This window comes from Xenopus tropicalis, chromosome 2 (genome assembly GCF_000004195.4).
Source record: "Xenopus tropicalis strain Nigerian chromosome 2, UCB_Xtro_10.0, whole genome shotgun sequence".
Taxonomy (NCBI): Eukaryota; Metazoa; Chordata; class Amphibia; order Anura; family Pipidae; genus Xenopus; species Xenopus tropicalis.
The window spans coordinates 1,105,240-1,126,129 of record NC_030678.2 but is presented as its reverse complement, the minus strand read 5'-3'; the positions used below and the strand labels follow the sequence as shown (position 1 = coordinate 1,126,129).

Here is a 20,890-nt window from a genome sequence, read left to right as displayed (position 1 = left end):
TCTATGTCTGTCCCTGTGAGACTGTCTCTCTGTGTCTGTCCCTGTCTGTCTCTCTATGTCTGTCCCTGTGAGACTGTCTCTCTGTGTCTGTCCCTGTCTGTCCCTGACAAGTCTGTCTCTCTGTGTCTGTCCCTGTGAGACTGTCTCTCTGTGTCTGTCCCTGTCTGTCTCTCTATGTCTGTCCCTGTGAGACTGTCTCTCTGTGTCTGTCCCTGTGAGACTGTCTCTCTGTGTCTGTCCATGTCTGTCTCTCTATGTCTGTCCCTGACAAGTCTGTCTCTCTGTGTCTGTCCCTGTGAGACTGTCTCTGTGTCTGTCCCTGTGAGACTGTCCCTGTCAGACTGTCTCTGTGAGACTGTTGTTCTGTGTGTTTAGTGGAAACACAGCTCAATACAGCAGATTGATTGGCGGTTGGGGCAGGATTGGGTTGGGGGGGGGGCAGGATTGGGTTGGTTGGGGGGGGGGGGGGCCCTGCTGCCAATCAGCCGCTCAGACAATCCAATTGTTCTCTGTTTACAGTAAAGTTTGGAGCAGAGAATAAATCAGCTCTGGGGCAGAACCAGCGCCCGGACTCACCGGCTCCAGCGAGAGAGAGAGGGACCTCCTGCCCCACAGCACCCAGGGGCCCCGGGGCCACTCACAGGTCAGACACCGACTGGCACCTAGTGGGCACAGCAGCCTGAGTGGGAGGGCAGGCTGAGTGTGAGTGCAGGGAGGGCAGCCTGAGTGTGAGTGCAGAGGAGAGAGGGCAGGCTGAGTGAGTGCAGGCTGAGTGTGAGTGCAGGGAGGGCAGGCTGAGTGTGAGTGCAGGGAGGGCAGGCTGAGTGTGAGTAGAGAGGAAAGAGGGCAGGCTGAGTGTGAGTAGAGAGGAAAGAGGGCAGGCTGAGTGTGAGTGCAGGAAGGGCAGGGTGAGTGTGAGTAGAGAGGAAAGAGGGCAGGCTGAGTGTGAGTGCAGAGGAAAGAGGGCAGGCTGAGTGTGAGTAAAGAGGGCAGGCTGAGTGTGAGTAGAGAGGAAAGAGGGCAGGCTGAGTGTGAGTAGAGAGGAAAGAGGGCAGGCTGAGTGTGAGTAGAGAGGAAAGAGAGCAGGCTGAGTGTGAGTGTGAGTGGAGAGGAAAGAGGGCAGGCTGAGTGTGAGTAAAGAGGGCAGGCTGAGTGTGAGTAAAGAGGGCAGGCTGAGTGTGAGTAAAGAGGGCAGGCTGAGTGTGAGTAGAGAGGAAAGAGGGCAGGCTGAGTGTGAGTAAAGAGGGCAGGCTGAGTGTGAGTAGAGAGGAAAGAGGGCAGGCTGAGTGTGAGTGTGAGTGCAGACAGCACTAAGTGGCCCCCAGGCTGCAGGGCGGTATAAGGGGGACAAGCTAATAGAAGACTCATTACAGACAGGGCTGAGTCACATGACTGAATGGAAGCAGAGAGGCTCATGGGTACCAAGGGAAGTGAGTGATAACTTGGGGTGTCAGTGTTGTACGGGGGGGGGTTTATCCAATAGGGGGTGGGGGGTACCGCAGGGGTGTGGCTTATGGATTTATTGGGGCTGCTGTATTTGCAGACTGGGGACACAGTCACATTTGGGGGCTCACCGGGGAAGATGAAGGGAGTAACGGCTGAGGATGTGCATCACTTCCTGCTCCACACGGTAACACTTCCCCCCCATCTCTATCTGCCCCCTGTATCTGCCCCACATCAGCTTCACTGGCACCGCCCCCTGCTGGTCACTTGTCTCACAGCTTGTGGCCCTTCCTGCCCATTGGATCAGATATTGATTCCCTGAATACTGTGCCCCAATGGCGTGTAGCCTCAATGGGGCCCCTGGAATTACACCCAACTTGCCTGCAGGGCCCCCTAGTGGCCACACAGGGAGTGGCATCCAATTCATCAAAACAGGCTAAAGGGGGGGGCACTTACACCCCAAGTATGTGTGGGGGCCCCTCAGTGCACTTCTGTTACTAAATGGCCCTTTATGGCTCTCTTATTATTTAGGGCCCCAGTCGGGGCTTTATTGCCCGATCCTGCTGTATTGCCCCATACTTGCCAGCAGGGGGTGGTAGTTAGTAGGCAGAAAGCCTGGAGCAACCTTACTCCCCCCCTCCCATTACCATGGGAAACTGCCCCAGGAGCCAAGTTCTCAGCCCCATGCTGGGGGGGAGTGGGGGAGCATGGTACCCCAATATTGGAGACCCCCCATAACCCTTTAACCTTTCCCTCTGCTTAATGCACTGATTTGGGCCCAGAGCTGCAGGAAGGGGCAATAAATGGACAGAACTAGGGCTGAAAGGAGGGGGCAGGGGTAGTTCCTTATTTACCCCCCCTAAACCCAAGAGATAGATTAAAGGGAAAGTTCAGCTTAGATGAAGTTGCCTCTGGTTCCTTACTTGCCCCACTCTGCCTGCCTCCAACTGCGCCCCCTGCAGGAGCACCCCTAGTTCCCAGGCCCCATGCTGTGCTTAATAGCCCCCTGCTTGGTGCCCCCCTAACCCCGCTGCTTGCCCCGGCAGGAGCACCCCTAGTTCCCAGGCCCCATGCTGTGCTTAATAGCCCCCTGCTTGGTGCCCCCCTAACCCCGCTGCTTGCCCCGGCAGGAGCACCCCTAGTTCCCAGGCCCCATGCTGTGCTTAATAGCCCCCTGCTTGGTGCCCCCCTAACCCCGCCGCTTGCCCCTGGCAGGAGCACCCCTAGTTCCCAGGCCCCATGCTGTGCTTAATAGCCCCCAGCTTGGTGCCCCCCTAACCCCGCCGCTTGCCCCCGGCAGGAGCACCCCTAGTTCCCAGGCCCCATGCTGTGCTTAATAGCCCCCTGCTTGGTGCCCCCCTAACCCCGCTGCTTGCCCCGGCAGGAGCACCCCTAGTTCCTGGGCCCCATGCTGTGCTTAATAGCCCCCTGCTTGGTGCCCCCCTCACCCCGCTGCTTGCCCCGGCAGGAGCACCCCTAGTTCCTGGGCCCCATGCTGTGCTTAATAGCCCCATGCTTGGTGCCCCCCTAACCCCGCTGCTTGCCCCGGCAGGAGCACCCCTAGTTCCCAGGCCCCATGCTGTGCTTAATAGCCCCCTGCTTGGTGCCCCCCTAACCCCGCTGCTTGCCCCGGCAGGAGCACCCCTAGTTCCTGGGCCCCATGCTGTGCTTAATAGCCCCCTGCTTGGTGCCCAACTCACCCCGCTGCTTGCCCCGGCAGGAGCACCCCTAGTTCCTGGGCCCCATGCTGTGCTTAATAGCCCCCTGCTTGGTGCCCCCCTAACCCCGCTGCTTGCCCCGGCAGGAGCACCCCTAGTTCCTGGGCCCCATGCTGTGCTTAATAGCCCCCTGCTTGCCCGGCAGGAGCACCCCTAGTTCCCAGGCCCCATGCTGTGCTTAATAGCCCCCTGCTTGGTGCCCCCCTAACCCCGCCGCTTGCCCCCGGCAGGAGCACCCCTAGTTCCTGGGCCCCATGCTGTGCTTAATAGCCCCCTGCTTGGTGCCCCCCTAACCCCGCTGCTTGCCCCGGCAGGAGGATGGGCGGCACCGCAGAGTTGCCAGGATGGTGGAAGAGGTGCAGAAGATCCTGTTGGAAGTGACCTCCGATATCAGTAACAGGGACTCCCGGTTCCACTGCATCTCCAACGCCGGGATCCATAGCGACAGCCTGAAGGTAGGAGTCTCCCTGGGCCCAGGCAGCATCCCTGGCAACTAGGAACCTACAGATTGTCAGCTCTTGGGCCAAACCCACAATCAGGTCCCTGTGCTCTTAAATGTGGGACCCCCACACCCCCCCAGGGCCCCCCAGGGCCCCCCCTCACCCCCCAGGGCCCATTGGCACCAACACAGGGCAGCGCCACTAACAGGCATTTAATGCAGCTGCACATCCACCTGTGGCTCCTCCCTCAGAAAGGGGCGGAGACCTGGGGGCAATACCCATCTTTATAGGCTGCATCTCCCATGGCAACCACTGGGGGGAGCCCACACCCGGCGTAACCGTGTGTAACGGGGCAACTGTGCGTAGTGAGACAAACGTTTCTCAATATATAAAATGGGAAAATATCAAAAAAATAAATTGCCCCCTTTATTCAGACATTTAGGGGCAGAATTCCGGGAAACCCCTCTAGTTACAGTATTTGTGCCCGGGACTGTCCCCCTAATAATATAACTATTCCTTATCCCCGCCCATATCGCTGTGCCACGCCCACAGCCCCCCTGCAACGACACTGCATTAACCCTTACTTGGATTCCGACCTCAGTAATCTTGGGTTCAATTCTCCTTTGCCTCACCCCCCCCCCCCCCACCTTGCTCTCAATCAGCACTTCCGCCAGTACCAGATACAAACCCTTTGCCTCACCCCGCCCCCCCCCATGCGCTCATTCAGCACTTCCGCCAGTACCAGATACAAACCCTTTGCCTCACCCCGCCCCCCCCATGCGCTCATTCAGCACTTCCGCCAGTACCAGATACAAACCCTTTGCCTCACCCCCCCCCCCCCACCTTGCTCTCAATCAGCACTTCCGCCAGTACCAGATACAAACCCTTTGCCTCACCCCGCCCCCCCCATGCGCTCATTCAGCACTTCCGCCAGTACCAGATACAAACCCTTTGCCTCACCCCGCCCCCCCCCATGCGCTCATTCAGCACTTCCGCCAGTACCAGATACAAACCCTTTGCCTCACCCCGCCCCCACCTTGCTCTCATTCAGCACTTCCGCCAGTACCAGATACAAACCCTTTGCCTCACCCCGCCCCCAATGCGCTCATTCAGCACTTCCGCCAGTACCAGATACAAACCCTTTGCCTCACCCCGCCCCCAATGCGCTCATTCAGCACTTCCGCCAGTACCAGATACAAACCCTTTGCCTCACCCCGCCCTCCACCTTGCGCTCAATCAGCACTTCCGCCAGTACCAGATACAAACCCTTTGCCTCACCCCGCCCCCCCCACCTTGCTCTCAATCAGCACTTCCGCCAGTACCAGATACAAACCCTTTGCCTCACCCCGCCCCCCCCATGCGCTCATTCAGCACTTCCGCCAGTACCAGATACAAACCCTTTGCCTCACCCCGCCCCCCCCCCCCATGCGCTCATTCAGCACTTCCGCCAGTACCAGATACAAACCCTTTGCCTCACCCCGCCCCCACCTTGCTCTCATTCAGCACTTCCGCCAGTACCAGATACAAACCCTTTGCCTCACCCCGCCCCCACCTTGCTCTCATTCAGCACTTCCGCCAGTACCAGATACAAACCCTTTGCCTCACCCCGCCCCCAATGCGCTCATTCAGCACTTCCGCCAGTACCAGATACAAACCCTTTGCCTCACCCCGCCCCCAATGCGCTCATTCAGCACTTCCGCCAGTACCAGATACAAACCCTTTGCCTCACCCCGCCCCCCCCACCTTGCTCTCATTCAGCACTTCCGCCAGTACCAGATACAAACCCTTTGCCTCACCCCGCCCCCACCTTGCTCTCATTCAGCACTTCCGCCAGTACCAGATACAAACCCTTTGCCTCACCCCGCCCCCAATGCGCTCATTCAGCACTTCCGCCAGTACCAGATACAAACCCTTTGCCTCACCCCGCCCCCAATGCGCTCATTCAGCACTTCCGCCAGTACCAGATACAAACCCTTTGCCTCACCCCGCCCCCCCCACCTTGCTCTCAATCAGCACTTCCGCCAGTACCAGATACAAACCCTTTGCCTCACCCCGCCCCCCCCCACCTTGCTCTCAATCAGCACTTCCGCCAGTACCAGATACAAACCCTTTGCCTCACCCCGCCCCCACCTTGCTCTCATTCAGCACTTCCGCCAGTACCAGATACAAACCCTTTGCCTCACCCCGCCCCCACCTTGCTCTCATTCAGCACTTCCGCCAGTACCAGATACAAACCCTTTGCCTCACCCCGCCCCCAATGCGCTCATTCAGCACTTCCGCCAGTACCAGATACAAACCCTTTGCCTCACCCCGCCCCCCCCCACCTTGCTCTCATTCAGCACTTCCGCCAGTACCAGATACAAACCCTTTGCCTCACCCCCGCCCCCCCACCTTGCTCTCATTCAGCACTTCCGCCAGTACCAGATACAAACCCTTTGCCTCACCCCGCCCCCACCTTGCTCTCATTCAGCACTTCCGCCAGTACCAGATACAAACCCTTTGCCTCACCCCGCCCCCACCTTGCTCTCATTCAGCACTTCCGCCAGTACCAGATACAAACCCTTTGCCTCACCCCGCCCCCAATGCGCTCATTCAGCACTTCCGCCAGTACCAGATACAAACCCTTTGCCTCACCCCGCCCCCCCCACCTTGCTCTCAATCAGCACTTCCGCCAGTACCAGATACAAACCCTTTGCCTCACCCCCCCCCCCCCCACCTTGCTCTCAATCAGCACTTCCGCCAGTACCAGATACAAACCCTTTGCCTCACCCCGCCCCCCCCACCTTGCTCTCAATCAGCACTTCCGCCAGTACCAGATACAAACCCTTTGCCTCACCCCGCCCCCCCCACCTTGCTCTCAATCAGCACTTCCGCCAGTACCAGATACAAACCCTTTGCCTCACCCCCCCCCCCCCCCATGCGCTCATTCAGCACTTCCGCCAGTACCAGATACAAACCCTTTGCCTCACCCCCCCCCCCACCTTGCTCTCAATCAGCACTTCCGCCAGTACCAGATACAAACCCTTTGCCTCACCCCGCCCCCAATGCGCTCATTCAGCACTTCCGCCAGTACCAGATACAAACCCTTTGCCTCACCCCGCCCCCACCTTGCTCTCATTCAGCACTTCCGCCAGTACCTGATACAAACCCTTTGCCTCACCCCGCCCCCCCCACCTTGCTCTCAATCAGCACTTCCGCCAGTACCTGATACAAACCCTTTGCCTCACCCCGCCCCCAATGCGCTCATTCAGCACTTCCGCCAGTACCTGATACAAACCCTTTGCCTCACCCCGCCCCCAATGCGCTCATTCAGCACTTCCGCCAGTACCTGATACAAACCCTTTGCCTCACCCCGCCCCCTCCACCTTGCTCTCAATCAGCACTTCCGCCAGTACCAGATACAAACCCTTTGCCTCACCCCGCCCCCCCCCATGCGCTCATTCAGCACTTCCGCCAGTACCAGATACAAACCCTTTGCCTCACCCCGCCCCCACCTTGCTCTCATTCAGCACTTCCGCCAGTACCAGATACAAACCCTTTGCCTCACCCCGCCCCCCCCCATGCGCTCATTCAGCACTTCCGCCAGTACCAGATACAAACCCTTTGCCTCACCCCGCCCCCCACCTTGCTCTCAATCAGCACTTCCGCCAGTACCAGATACAAACCCTTTGCCTCACCCCGCCCCCCCCCCATGCGCTCATTCAGCACTTCCGCCAGTACCAGATACAAACCCTTTGCCTCACCCCGCCCCCCCCCATGCGCTCATTCAGCACTTCCGCCAGTACCAGATACAAACCCTTTGCCTCACCCCGCCCCCCCCCACCTTGCTCTCAATCAGCACTTCCGCCAGTACCAGATACAAACCCTTTGCCTCACCCCGCCCCCCCCCCATGCGCTCATTCAGCACTTCCGCCAGTACCAGATACAAACCCTTTGCCTCACCCCGCCCCCCACCTTGCTCTCATTCAGCACTTCCGCCAGTACCAGATACAAACCCTTTGCCTCACCCCGCCCCCACCTTGCTCTCATTCAGCACTTCCGCCAGTACCAGATACAGACCCTTTGCCTCACCCCGCCCCCAATGCGCTCATTCAGCACTTCCGCCAGTACCAGATACAAACCCTTTGCCTCACCCCCCCCCCCCACCTTGCTCTCAATCAGCACTTCCGCCAGTACCAGATACAAACCCTTTGCCTCACCCCGCCCCCCCCCATGCGCTCATTCAGCACTTCCGCCAGTACCAGATACAAACCCTTTGCCTCACCCCCCCCCCCCATGCGCTCATTCAGCACTTCCGCCAGTACCAGATACAGACCCTTTGCCTCACCCCGCCCCCAATGCGCTCATTCAGCACTTCCGCCAGTACCAGATACAGACCCTTTGCCTCACCCCGCCCCCAATGCGCTCATTCAGCACTTCCGCCAGTACCAGATACAAACCCTTTGCCTCACCCCGCCCCCAATGCGCTCATTCAGCACTTCCGCCAGTACCAGATACAGACCCTTTGCCTCACCCCGCCCCCAATGCGCTCATTCAGCACTTCCGCCAGTACCTGATACAAACCCTTTGCCTCACCCCGCCCCCAATGCGCTCATTCAGCACTTCCGCCAGTACCAGATACAAACCCTTTGCCTCACCCCGCCCCCAATGCGCTCATTCAGCACTTCCGCCAGTACCTGATACAAACCCTTTGCCTCACCCCGCCCCCAATGCGCTCATTCAGCACTTCCGCCAGTACCTGATACAAACCCTTTGCCTCACCCCGCCCCCAATGCGCTCATTCAGCACTTCCGCCAGTACCTGATACAAACCCTTTGCCTCACCCCGCCCCCACCTTGCTCTCATTCAGCACTTCCGCCAGTACCTGATACAAACCCTTTGCCTCACCCCGCCCCCACCTTGCTCTCAATCAGCACTTCCGCCAGTACCAGATACAAACCCTTTGCCTCACCCCGCCCCCAATGCGCTCATTCAGCACTTCCGCCAGTACCAGATCCAAACCCTTTGCCTCACCCCGCCCCCTGCCTTAATTATCCAATCACGTTCCTCCCCGCAGATTGTACCAGATGAGACCAAACACAGTTATTTCCCATCAGTCAGTGCGCCCGGAAGGGCTCGTTTCCCAGGATTCCTCTTTCTGTGTCACCGCGCAGGCGCAGCCCATTAGTAGTGCAGCCGGGCAGCGCCATCTACTGGTCACTCTCAGTATTACACAGTGTACTAACCGCTCCTCATATCGCGACATTGCCGCAAATGCTCCTCTATGTTTCATAAACAAAAGGAATTCTGGGAGTGAATTCCAAACAAACTGTTAAAAAAGTTGATATAAAAAGTTAACCCTATAGGCTAAAGCTCCCCCACTGGGTTTATAGCAACAGACGGGATGTATGAGGGGTCTCCTCAGCCCTTTTAGCTTGTCTGTGAGTCCCCGCCCCCGGCTCTCCCTAAGCCAATCAGGAACCCCTGTGCTACACTGAGGGGCCCCAAGAAGGGCAGAACCGTCTGTAGTTGGGAATGGGATCAGCTGTTACCCCGGCTGCTGCTTTAACCCCGTGGGGGAGCTTTAGCCTATAGGGTAAACCCATGGAAATGGTATTTTCTTTTAGGGGTTTAGAATTCCCAGAATCCCTTGCGTGTATCTGTATGAGTCTCCTCAACCCTAATGATTGGTTTCCAACCCACCGGGGGGCGCTAGGGGTTTCCGTAGAGTTTCCCGCCGGCGAGTCAATAGGAGAGAATTAAACTCCTGAGCCCAATAAATAACAAATAAACAGGTTTTTTAACCCCTTCTCCCAATAGGCCCCTCCCATCATCACAATTATAGAGCTGTGTCTGTGGCCGCTCCCTGGGTTCAATCATGTAGTTCAGCAACTCCGCAGCTCACACTCTGAGTTTCTGAGAGTCACTGACGCCCATTTGCTGCTATTAACCCTTTCCCTGTCGCGGACTGTCCCCCCAAACTGATATTAACCCTTTCCCTGCCGCGGACTGTCCCTCCAAACTGACATTAACCCTTTCCCTGCCGCTGACTGTCCCCCCAAACTGACATTAACCCTTTCCCTGCCGCTGACTGTCCCCCAAACTGACATTAACCCTTTCCCTGCCGCTGACTGTCCCCAAACTGATATTAACCCTTTCCCTGCCGCTGACTGTCCCCAAACTGATATTAACACCTTCCCTGCCACTGACTGTCCCCCAAACTGATATTAACCCTTTTCCTGCCGCTGACTGTCCCCCAAACTGACATTAACCCTTTCTCTGCCGCTCACTGTCCCCAAACTGATATTAACCCTTTCCCTGCCGCTGACTGTCCCCCAAACTGATATTAACCCTTCCCTGCTGCTGACTGTCCCCAAACTGATATTAACCCTTTCCCTGCCGCTGACTGTCCCCCAAACTGATATTAACCCTTTCCCTGCCGCTGACTGTCCCCCAAACTGACATTAACCCTTTCCCTGCCGCTGACTGTCCCCCAAACTGACATTAACCCTTTCCCTGCCGCTGACTGTCCCCAAACTGATATTAACCCTTCCCTGCCGCTGACTGTCCCCAAACTGACATTAACCCTTTCCCTGCCGCTGACTGTCCCCAAACTGACATTAACCCTTCCCTGCTGCTGACTGTCCCCAAACTGATATTAACCCTTTCCCTGCTGCTGACTGTCCCCAAACTGATATTAACCCTTTCCCTGCTGCTGACTGTCCCCAAACTGATATTAACCCTTTCCCTGCTGCTGACTGTCCCCAAAGTGATATTAACCCTTTCCCTGCTGCTGACTGTCCCCAAACTGATATTAACCCTTTCCCTGCCGCTGACTGTCCCCAAACTGGCATTAACCCTTTCTCTGCCGCTGACTGTCCCCAAACTGATATTAACCCTTCCCTGCAGCTGACTGTCCCCAAACTGATATTAACCCTTTCCCTGCCGCTGACTGTCCCCAAACTGATATTAACCCTTTCCCTGCCGCTGACTGTCCCCAAACTGATATTAACCCTTCCCTGCAGCTGACTGTCCCCAAACTGATATTAACCCTTCCCTGCTGCTGACTGTCTCCAAACTGACATTAACCCTTTCTCTGCAGCTGACTGTCCCCAAACTGATATTAACCCTTCCCTGCTGCTGACTGTCCCCAAACTGATATTAACCCTTTCGCTGCCGCTGACTGTCCACAAACTGATATTAACCCTTTCCCTGCTGCTGACTGTCCCCAAACTGACATTAACCCTTTCCCTGCAGCTGACTGTGCCTGAGCTGACATTAACCCCTTCCCTGCAGCTGACTGACACAGAGCTGCAGTAAGACACATTTAACCCTTGCAGCCAATGACAGTTCTGAATTGTCTCTGTTTCTCTGACTGCTCCGTTGCTCAGGATCAGCCAGATTTGCTGGCCCAGTGGATTGCGCTCCAGCGGGGGAGGCGCCCCCTGCACCCCTGTATCCAGGTACACGTGAGACTGCATGTCTGTGTGTGTTACATGCGCCGTGTCCCATTCTCTCTGTGTCAGTGTATTGCCCCCATTATCTGCCCCCGGGGGTGCAACTCTCTGTATTGTTACTGTGCGGGGATTAACACTGACTGGGTTACAGGAGCCAGTGAGCCAAGTCCCTCCCCTGAGGAGCTCACACTCTTCCCTACACACAGGTATTTTTTATTTTGGGCAGTCACATGTTCCCATTCTTCCTTCTGATTGGTTCCCAAGTACAGAGCAGGAAGTACAGAGAATCAGAGCTCTGTACCTGGGTAAGTACTGGGGGGGGGGATTGGATTCACTTACCCAGGGGGGGGTTCCTGCCTGACCATGGGAAAGAGAGCAGCCCAGGAGCAGGAAGTACAGAGAATCAGAGCTCTGTACCTGGGTAAGTACTGGGGGGAGATTGGATTCACTTACCCAGGGGGAGGTTCCTGCCTGACCATGGGAAAGAGAGCAGCCCAGGAGCAGGAAGTACAGAGAATCAGAGCTCTGTACCTGGGTAAGTACTGGGGGGAGATTGGATTCACTTACCCAGGGGGGAGGTTCCTGCCTGACCATGGGAAAGAGAGCAGCCCAGGAGCAGGAAGTACAGAGAATCAGAGCTCTGTACCTGGGTAAGTACTGGGGGAGATTGGATTCACTTACCCAGGGGGAGGTTCCTGCCTGACCATGGGAAAGAGAGCAGCCCAGGAGCAGGAAGTACAGAGAATCAGAGCTCTGTACCTGGGTAAGTACTGGGGGGAGATTGGATTCACTTACCCAGGGGGAGGTTCCTGCCTGACCATGGGAAAGAGAGCAGCCCAGGAGCAGGAAGTACAGAGAATCAGAGCTCTGTACCTGGGTAAGTACTGGGGGGGGGGATTGGATTCACTTACCCAGGGGGAGGTTCCTGCCTGACCATGGGAAAGAGAGCAGCCCAGGAGCAGGAAGTACAGAGAATCAGAGCTCTGTACCTGGGTAAGTACTGGGGGAGATTGGATTCACTTACCCAGGGGGAGGTTCCTGCCTGACCATGGGAAAGAGAGCAGCCCAGGAGCAGGAAGTACAGAGAATCAGAGCTCTGTACCTGGGTAAGTACTGGGGGGAGATTGGATTCACTTACCCAGGGGGGGTTCCTGTCTGACCATGGGAAAGAGAGCAGCCCAGGAGCAGGAAGTACAGAGAATCAGAGCTCTGTACCTGGGTAAGTACTGGGGGGAGATTGGATTCACTTACCCAGGGGGAGGTTCCTGTCTGACCATGGGAAAGAGAGCAGCCCAGGAGCAGGAAGTACAGAGAATCAGAACTCTGTACCTGGGTAAGTACTGGGGGGAGATTGGATTCACTTACCCGGGGGGGGGGTTCCTGCCTGACCATGGGAAAGAGAGCAGCCCAGGAGCAGGAAGTACAGAGAATCAGAGATCTGTACCTGGGTAAGTACTGGGGGGGGGGGATTGGATTCACTTACCCAGGGGGAGGTTCCTGCCTGACCATGGCAAAGAGAGCAACCCAGGAGCAGGAAGTACAGAGAATCAGAGCTCTGTACCTGGGTAAGTACTGGGGGGAGATTGGATTCACTTACCCAGGGGAGGGGGTTCCTGTCTGACCATGGGAAAGAGAGCAGCCCAGGAGCAGGAAGTACAGAGAATCAGAGCTCTGTACCTGGGTAAGTACTGGGGGGTGATTGGATTCACTTACCCGGGGGGGGGGGGTTCCTTCCTGACCATAGGAAAGAGAGCAGCCCAGGAGCAGGAAATACAGAGAATCAGAGCTCTGTACCTGGGTAAGTACTGGGGGGAGATTGGATTCACTTACCCAGGGGGAGGTTCCTGTCTGACCATGGGAAAGAGAGCAGCCCAGGAGCAGGAAATACAGAGAATCAGAGCTCTGTACCTGGGTAAGTACTGGGGGGAGATTGGATTCACTTACCCGGGGGGGGGTCCTGTCTTACCATGGGAAAGAGAGCAGCCCAGGAGCAGGAAGTACAGAGAATCAGAGCTCTGTACCTGGGTAAGTACTGGGGGGAGATTGGATTCACTTACCCAGGGGGGGGTTCCTGCCTGACCATGGGAAAGAGAGCAGCCCAGGAGCAGGAAGTACAGAGAATCAGAGCTCTGTACCTGGGTAAGTACTGGGGGGAGATTGGATTCACTTACCCAGGGGGGGGTTCCTGCCTGACCATGGGAAAGAGAGCAGCCCAGGAGCAGGAAGTACAGAGAATCAGAGCTCTGTACCTGGGTAAGTACTGGGGGGAGATTGGATTCACTTACCCGGGGGGTTCCTGTCTTACCATGGGAAAGAGAGCAGCCCAGGAGCAGGAAGTACAGAGAATCAGAGCTCTGTATCTGGGTAAGTACTGGGGGGAGATTGGATTCACTTACCCAGGGAGGGGTTCCTGCCTGACCATGGGAAAGAGAGCAGCCCAGGAGCAGGAAGTACAGAGAATCAGAGCTCTGTACCTGGGTAAGTACTGGGGGGAGATTGGATTCACTTACCCAGGGGGAGGTTCCTGCCTGACCATGGGAAAGAGAGCAGCCCAGGAGCAGGAAGTACAGAGAATCAGAGCTCTGTACCTGGGTAAGTACTGGGGGGAGATTGGATTCACTTACCCAGGGGGAGGTTCCTGCCTGACCATGGGAAAGAGAGCAGCCCAGGAGCAGGAAGTACAGAGAATCAGAGCTCTGTACCTGGGTAAGTACTGGGGGGAGATTGGATTCACTTACCCGGGGGGGGGGGGGGTTCCTGCCTGACCATGGGAAAGAGAGTAGCCCAGGAGCAGGAATTACAGAGAATCAGAGCTCTGTACCTGGGTAAGTACTGGGGGGAGATTGGATTCACTTACCCAGGGGGGGGTTCCTGCCTGACCATGGGAAAGAGAGCAGCCCAGGAGCAGGAAGTACAGAGAATCAGAGCTCTGTACCTGGGTAAGTACTGGGGGGAGATTGGATTCACTTACCCAGGGGGGTTCCTGCCTGACCATGGGAAAGAGAGCAGCCCAGGAGCAGGAAATACAGAGAATCAGAGCTCTGTACCTGGGTAAGTACTGGGGGGAGATTGGATTCACTTACCCAGGGGGAGGTTCCTGCCTGACCATGGGAAAGAGAGCAGCCCAGGAGCAGGAAGTACAGAGAATCAGAGCTCTGTACCTGGGTAAGTACTGGGGGGAGATTGGATTCACTTACCCAGGGGGAGGTTCCTGCCTGACCATGGGAAAGAGAGCAGCCCAGGAGCAGGAAGTACAGAGAATCAGAGCTCTGTACCTGGGTAAGTACTGGGGGGAGATTGGATTCACTTACCCGGGGGGGGGGGTTCCTGCCTGACCATGGGAAAGAGAGCAGCCCAGGAGCAGGAAGTACAGAGAATCAGAGCTCTGTACCTGGGTAAGTACTGGGGGGAGATTGGATCACTTACCCGGGGGGCAATCCCATTATAAATGTAGGTGGGACTAGGGGATACTTACTCTGTTCCCAGTACCATTCTGGGTCTGATCTTGCCCCGACTCCATATTACAGGTTCTGAGCCCCTCCCAGTTCTTGGTGACTGTTCCCCTTCGGGGTCTCAGTGGCTTCGGGCAGAAGAGGAGCCGGCGGTGGCGTTACTACTCCCCAAGTGGGACCCAACTCGTGGCACCGGCGATGGAACCCGAGAAGCTGCACCAGTGGCTGGAGATAGAGCAGTTCCAGAAGAGCGCCCCCCATTGGCACGACAACGACGTCAACATCAAGGGGGACCTCGTCCCCGCCCGGGTCATACATGTCCTCTTGGAACACCTCTATAGGGCCATCACCTTCTGCAGCCTGACTGGTAAGGGTTAAAGTCCTACCTGCCACATTGCCCACATGTAGGTGAGTGTGAGTGTGAGTGTGAGTCACTCAGGGTTGGACCTCTCTCTGCCCCCAGACAAGGTGAATGTACTGGAGTCCTTTGGGCCCTCCATCAGGCTGAACGTGGAGACCTCCGAGCAGATGGTGGAGGTGGAGCTGGTTCCTGTGCTTGAGGTTCCGGGGTTCTGGCCCAGAAAAGCCCAGTGGCCCCGGTTCTTTAAACGTTGGCCCCCAAGGGAGAGAATACAGTGTGTCAAGGTACCAACAAACCAAAATGTGGGGGTCGGGACTATAAATACCCTCTGGCTGGGGTGGTGGGGGCCTAACATTGGGGGGTTCCCCTATGGGGGGAGATAGAATGGGAACAAGTTTGTGGCTCGGAGAAGATAAGTCACCCCCAAACCATGGACTGCAGCATTTAGGGTATTGAGCAACTGGGGTGTATGGCTCATGTTGGGGTGCAATTAGACCCCTGTAGGTCAGACAGTTGGGGTGTATGGCTAATGTTTGGGGTGCAATTAGACCCTTGTAGGTCAGACAGTTGGGGTGTATGGCCACTGGTACAGTTTGGGGTGCAATTAGACCCTTGTAGGTCAGACAGTTGGGGTGTATAGCTACTGGTACAGTTTGGGGTACAATTAGACCCCTGTAGGTCAGACAGTTGGGGTGTATGGCTACTGGTACAGTTTGGGGTGCAATTAGACCCTTGTAGGTCAGACAGTTGGGGTGTATGGCTACTGTTACAGTTTGGGGTGCAGTTAGACCCTTGTAGGCCAGACAGTTGGGGTGTATGGCTACTGGTACAGTTTGGGGTGCAGTTAGACCCTTGTAGGTCAGACAGTTGGGGTGTATGGCTACTGGTACAGTTTGGGGTGCAGTTAGACCCTTGTAGGTCAGACAGTTGGGGTGTATGGCTACTGGTACAGTTTGGGGTGCAATTAGACCCTTGTAGGTCAGACAGTTGGGGTGTATGGCTACTGGTACAGTTTGGGGTGCAGTTAGACCCTTGTAGGTCAGACAGTTGGGGTGTATGGCTACTGGTACAGTTTGGGGTGCAATTAGACCCTTGTAGGCCAGACAGTTGGGGTGTATGGCTACTGTTACAGTTTGGGGTGCAATTAGACCCTTGTAGGTCAGACAGTTGGGGTGTATGGCTACTGTTACAGTTTGGGGTGCAGTTAGACCCTTGTAGGCCAGACAGTTGGGGTGTATGGCTACTGGTACAGTTTGGGGTGCAGTTAGACCCTTGTAGGCCAGACAGTTGGGGTGTATGGCTACTGGTACAGTTTGGGGTGCAGTTAGACCCCTGTAGGTCAGACAGTTGGGGTGTATGGCTACTGGTACAGTTTGGGGTGCAGTTAGACCCTTATAGGCCAGACAGTTGGGGTGTATGGCTACTGGTACAGTTTGGGGTGCAGTTAGACCCTTATAGGCCAGACAGTTGGGGTGTATGGCTACTGTTACAGTTTGGGGTGCAGTTAGACCCTTGTAGGCCAGATAGTTGGGGTGTATGGCTACTGGTACAGTTTGGGGTGCAGTTAGACCCCTGTAGGTCAGACAGTTGGCTGCTGTTTGGGGGTGCACCTTGGACCTGTGTATGTGGAACAGGGGTCAGGATGGCCGGGTACTTGGGTAATTGTTACATCTGTGCATTTTCCCCCATTTCCCCAATTCTCTCTGCCCCCCAATAGTCATTTGGCTTTGACCTCCTGGCCCGGTCGAATTACCACTGGCAGCTGTCTTTCCTGAGAGGAGAGCGCCTCCTGCTGGAGACAATGGATGAGGACGGGGGGTGTCGCATGAAGTGCTATCGGGCCGTTCGGCAGATGAAGGAGGATGTTTGGTGCCCGGGGAGTCACCCCGTTATCAGCTCCCACCACCTACAGGTCTGTACCCCGAGTACCGAGCCTGTGGCACCTTACAGCCCCCCTGGCATTCCCAGTACCCAGAGACACAAACAGCCCCCCCAGCCCAATAAATAGTGACTGTCTGTGGCACCTTACAGCCCCCCTGGCATTCCCAGTACCCAGAGGCACAAACAGCCCCCCCAGCCCAATAAATAGTGACTGTCTGTGGCACCTTACAGCCCCCCTGGCATTCCCAGTACCCAGAGGCACAAACAGCCCCCCCCCCCCAGCCCAATAAATAGTGACTGTCTGTGGCACCTTACAGCCCCCCTGGCATTCCCAGTACCCAGAGGCACAAACAGCCCCCCCAGCCCAATAAATAGTGACTGTCTGTGGCACCTTACAGCCCCCCTGGCATTCCCAGTACCCAGAGGCACAAACAGCCCCCCCCCAGCCCAATAAATAGTGACTGTCTGTGTCACCTTACAGCACCCCTGGCATTCCCAGTACCCAGAGGCACAAACAGCCCCCCCCCCAGCCCAATAAATAGTGACTGTCTGTGGCACCTTACAGCCCCCCTGGCATTCCCAGTACCCAGAGGCACAAACAGCCCCCCCCCCCAGCCCAATAAATAGTGACTGTCTGTGGCACCTTACAGCCCCCCTGGCATTCCCAGTACCCAGAGGCACAAACAGCCCCCCCAGCCCAATAAATAGTGACTGTCTGTGGCACCTTACAGCCCCCCCGGCATTCCCAGTACCCAGAGGCACAAACAGCCCCCCCCAGCCCAATAAATAGTGACTGTCTGTGGCACCTTACAGCCCCCCCGGCATTCCCAGTACCCAGAGGCACAAACAGCCCCCCCCCAGCCCAATAAATAGTGACTGTCTGTGGCACCTTACAGCCCCCCTGGCATTCCCAGTACCCAGAGGCACAAACAGCCCCCCCAGCCCAATAAATAGTGACTGTCTGTGGCACCTTACAGCCCCCCTGGCATTCCCAGTACCCAGAGGCACAAACAGCCCCCCCAGCCCAATAAATAGTGACTGTCTGTGGCACCTTACAGCCCCCCTGGCATTCCCAGTACCCAGAGGCACAAACAGCCCCCCACCAGCCTAATAAATAGTGACTGTCTGTGGCACCTTACAGCCCCCCTGGCATTCCCAGTACCCAGAGGCACAAACAGCCCCCCCAGCCCAATAAATAGTGACTGTCTGTGGCACCTTACAGCCCCCCCTGGCATTCCCAGTACCCAGAGGCACAAACAGCCCCCCCAGCCCAATAAATAGTGACTGTCTGTGGCACCTTACAGCCCCCCTGGCATTCCCAGTACCCAGAGACACAAACAGCCCCCCCCCCCCAGCCCAATAAATAGTGACTGTCTGTGGCACCTTACAGCCCCCCTGGCATTCCCAGTACCCAGAGGCACAAACAGCCCCCCCCCCAGCCCAATAAATAGTGACTGTCTGTGGCACCTTACAGCCCCCCCGGCATTCCCAGTACCCAGAGGCACAAACAGCCCCCCCCAGCCCAATAAATAGTGACTGTCTGTGGCACCTTACAGCCCCCCTGGCATTCCCAGTACCCAGAGGCACAAACAGCCCCCCCAGCCCAATAAATAGTGACTGTCTGTGGCACCTTACAGCCCCCTGGCATTCCCAGTACCCAGAGGCACAAACAGCCCCCCCCCCCAGCCTAATAAATAGTGACTGTCTGTGGCACCTTACAGCCCCCCTGGCATTCCCAGTACCCAGAGGCACAAACAGCCCCCCCCCAGCCCAATAAATAGTGACTGTCTGTGGCACCTTACAGCCCCCCTGGCATTCCCAGTACCCAGAGGCACAAACAGCCCCCCCAGCCCAATAAATAGTGACTGTCTGTGGCACCTTACAGCCCCCCTGACATTCCCAGTACCCAGAGGCACAAACAGCCCCCCCCCAGCCCAATAAATAGTGACTGTCTGTGGCACCTTACAGCCCCCCCGGCATTCCCAGTACCCAGAGGCACAAACAGCCCCCCCCCAGCCCAATAAATAGTGACTGTCTGTGGCACCTTACAGCCCCCCCTGGCATTCCCAGTACCCAGAGGCACAAACAGCCCCCCCCAGCCCAATAAATAGTGACTGTCTGTGGCACCTTACAGCCCCCCCCCCTGGCATTCCCAGTACCCAGAGGCGCAAACAGCCCCCCCAGCCCAATAAATAGTGACTGTCTGTGGCACCTTACAGCCCCCCTGGCATTTGCTAGATCCCACAGATTGCCAGCCTGGGCCTGGTACAAGCCCCCGATAATCAGTCTCCCAATGATCCTTCTCTTGCAGATGATAGTGCTGTGGGCCAGTGAGCGGAACCCTTCCCCTAAAGCCTGGAAGGACCTGGGTCGCTGTTTCCTGCGAGTGGTTAAAAGGCTACAGAAATGCGCCAGGCAGCGGTTCCTGCGCCATTACTTTGTGCGACGGGCAAACCTGCTGAAATACGCCGACACTGCCCAGCTGGATGCCCTGGCCGACAAGCTGAGCCAATTCCTGCGGGGCCCCTCTCTGAGCAGCTCATTGTACCAAGGTGCCTCCTCCGCCTGCTGATTCTGCCCCAGAGCCCCGCCCTCTGTTGACAAATGGGTGTGGGTAATGCACAACCCTGTTGCTATGGAAGCAGCGGCCCACCTACAGTTCTAGGGGCCCCGAGCTCAGGCAGTGGGAAAGCCTTGAATAATGACTGCTCCTCTGCCCATTCCTGCACCCCCCAAGAACAAGAATCTATTATAGACCTGCGCTACGATGCCCAGATACCTCCTACGTGAATATAGGCCACTCCTACTAGATCTGCCCCTGAGGAACAACAATCTGCCCCACACTTAGAAGAGACCACTTCTCCAACTACCGACTGCTCCAAAGGAACAGAAATAGCACCTACAGTAATTCCGGCTCCTCCGCCCCCCGCCCCTGAGGAACAAGAATCCCACCTACAAATATTTAAACCACTCCCACCTCCACTGCTTTATTCTTCAACTGGATTATATGAAATGCATGTCCACCTGTAAGCTCCGCCCCTGAGGAACAAGAATCCCGCCTACAAATATTTAAACCACTCCTGTTGCAACTGCTAGAGCGACCCCAGCTGCACACAAATGGGGGTCATATGTCCATCTGTAAGCTCCGCCCCTGAGGAACGGGGATCCTGTTTTCTCTTATACAACTAAGGATGTTGAAACTGCATCATGTGGAATAATTTCTATAGACGGATGCCCTTTGCCCATTGGCCCGCTGGTCACTATGCCCTCCCAGTACTATTCCTACTTGTGTTGGTACCACACTGGGGGCATATAAATATTGTCTCCCATAGTAAAAAAAAAATACAGCCATGTTGCTTTTATTGCTGTGAAGACGAGCTCAGGGCCCTAGGGGAGCCATTGAGTCCTATAAGTGCTGGGGATGTGGCGCCGCCCTGCAGGTATAGGATCTATATACACTTGCTGCATCTCTGTGTTATATTCCCAGGTTTTATTGTGTAACTATGGGGGCTGGGCAGGGACTGGGCAGGGGTTGGGTGGGCAGGGGTTGGGTGGGGACTGGGCAGGGGTTGGGTGGGGACTGGGCAGGGGTTGGGTGGGCAGGGGGCTGGGCCGTGGGCTGGGTGGGCTATCATTATAGAAGCCTAACCAGCAACAATTCTTACCCTTTGGGTTATACCCGGACCCCATGGAGGGGTGACTTTTGTGCCAACTTTATATGAGACCCTTTCAGTTTACAAAATGTGCATTTACAGCACTGCAGTATAGAGAGGCCTGAAGAGAAAATAAAGGAGTGGAGGAGATGAGTGAGGTGAGCAGGGTCCCGCCCCCCCCCCCCCCGGGCCCTGCTTCCTGTATAATGATGCCGCTGCTCTGGCCCAAAGCCTTGTGGGACCACTTGTAGAACTACAGCTCCCAGCATGCCTTCATTATATGGCAGAGAACCCTAAGATTTCTAGTCTGGCAACATCTGGTCATTTCTGTATCACTGCCCCTGATTGGCTGAAAGTACCAAGGCTGCTCCCATATCCAAGTGCTGTGTGCCTGTGCCTTTAGGGCTCTGGCACACGGGGGAGATTAGTCGCCCGCGATAAAACTCCCTGTTCGCGGGCGACTAATCTCCCCGAGTTGCCTACCCCTGCCATCCCACCAGTGAACA

General features: G+C 56.4%; 1 protein-coding gene across 2 annotated transcripts; it reads left to right on the top strand.

The window, feature by feature from the left end:
- The first annotated feature begins 468 nt into the window (after window positions 1-468).
- Window positions 469-20,093, top strand: mab21l3 (mab-21 like 3). 2 transcript variants are annotated; one of them, XM_031896407.1, is made up of 8 exons: window positions 469-643; window positions 1,544-1,630; window positions 3,476-3,616; window positions 10,972-11,043; window positions 14,565-14,856; window positions 14,953-15,134; window positions 16,568-16,762; window positions 19,043-20,093. In XM_031896407.1, exons 2-8 carry the CDS (start codon window positions 1,583-1,585, stop codon window positions 19,301-19,303), a joined length of 1,191 nt encoding a protein of 396 aa, XP_031752267.1. In that variant the 5' UTR covers window positions 469-643; window positions 1,544-1,582; the 3' UTR covers window positions 19,304-20,093. The 2 variants fall into 2 exon arrangements, with proteins under 2 accessions (XP_031752267.1, XP_031752268.1); XM_031896408.1 differs by lacking the exon at window positions 10,972-11,043.
- The last annotated feature ends 797 nt before the right edge of the window (window positions 20,094-20,890 follow it).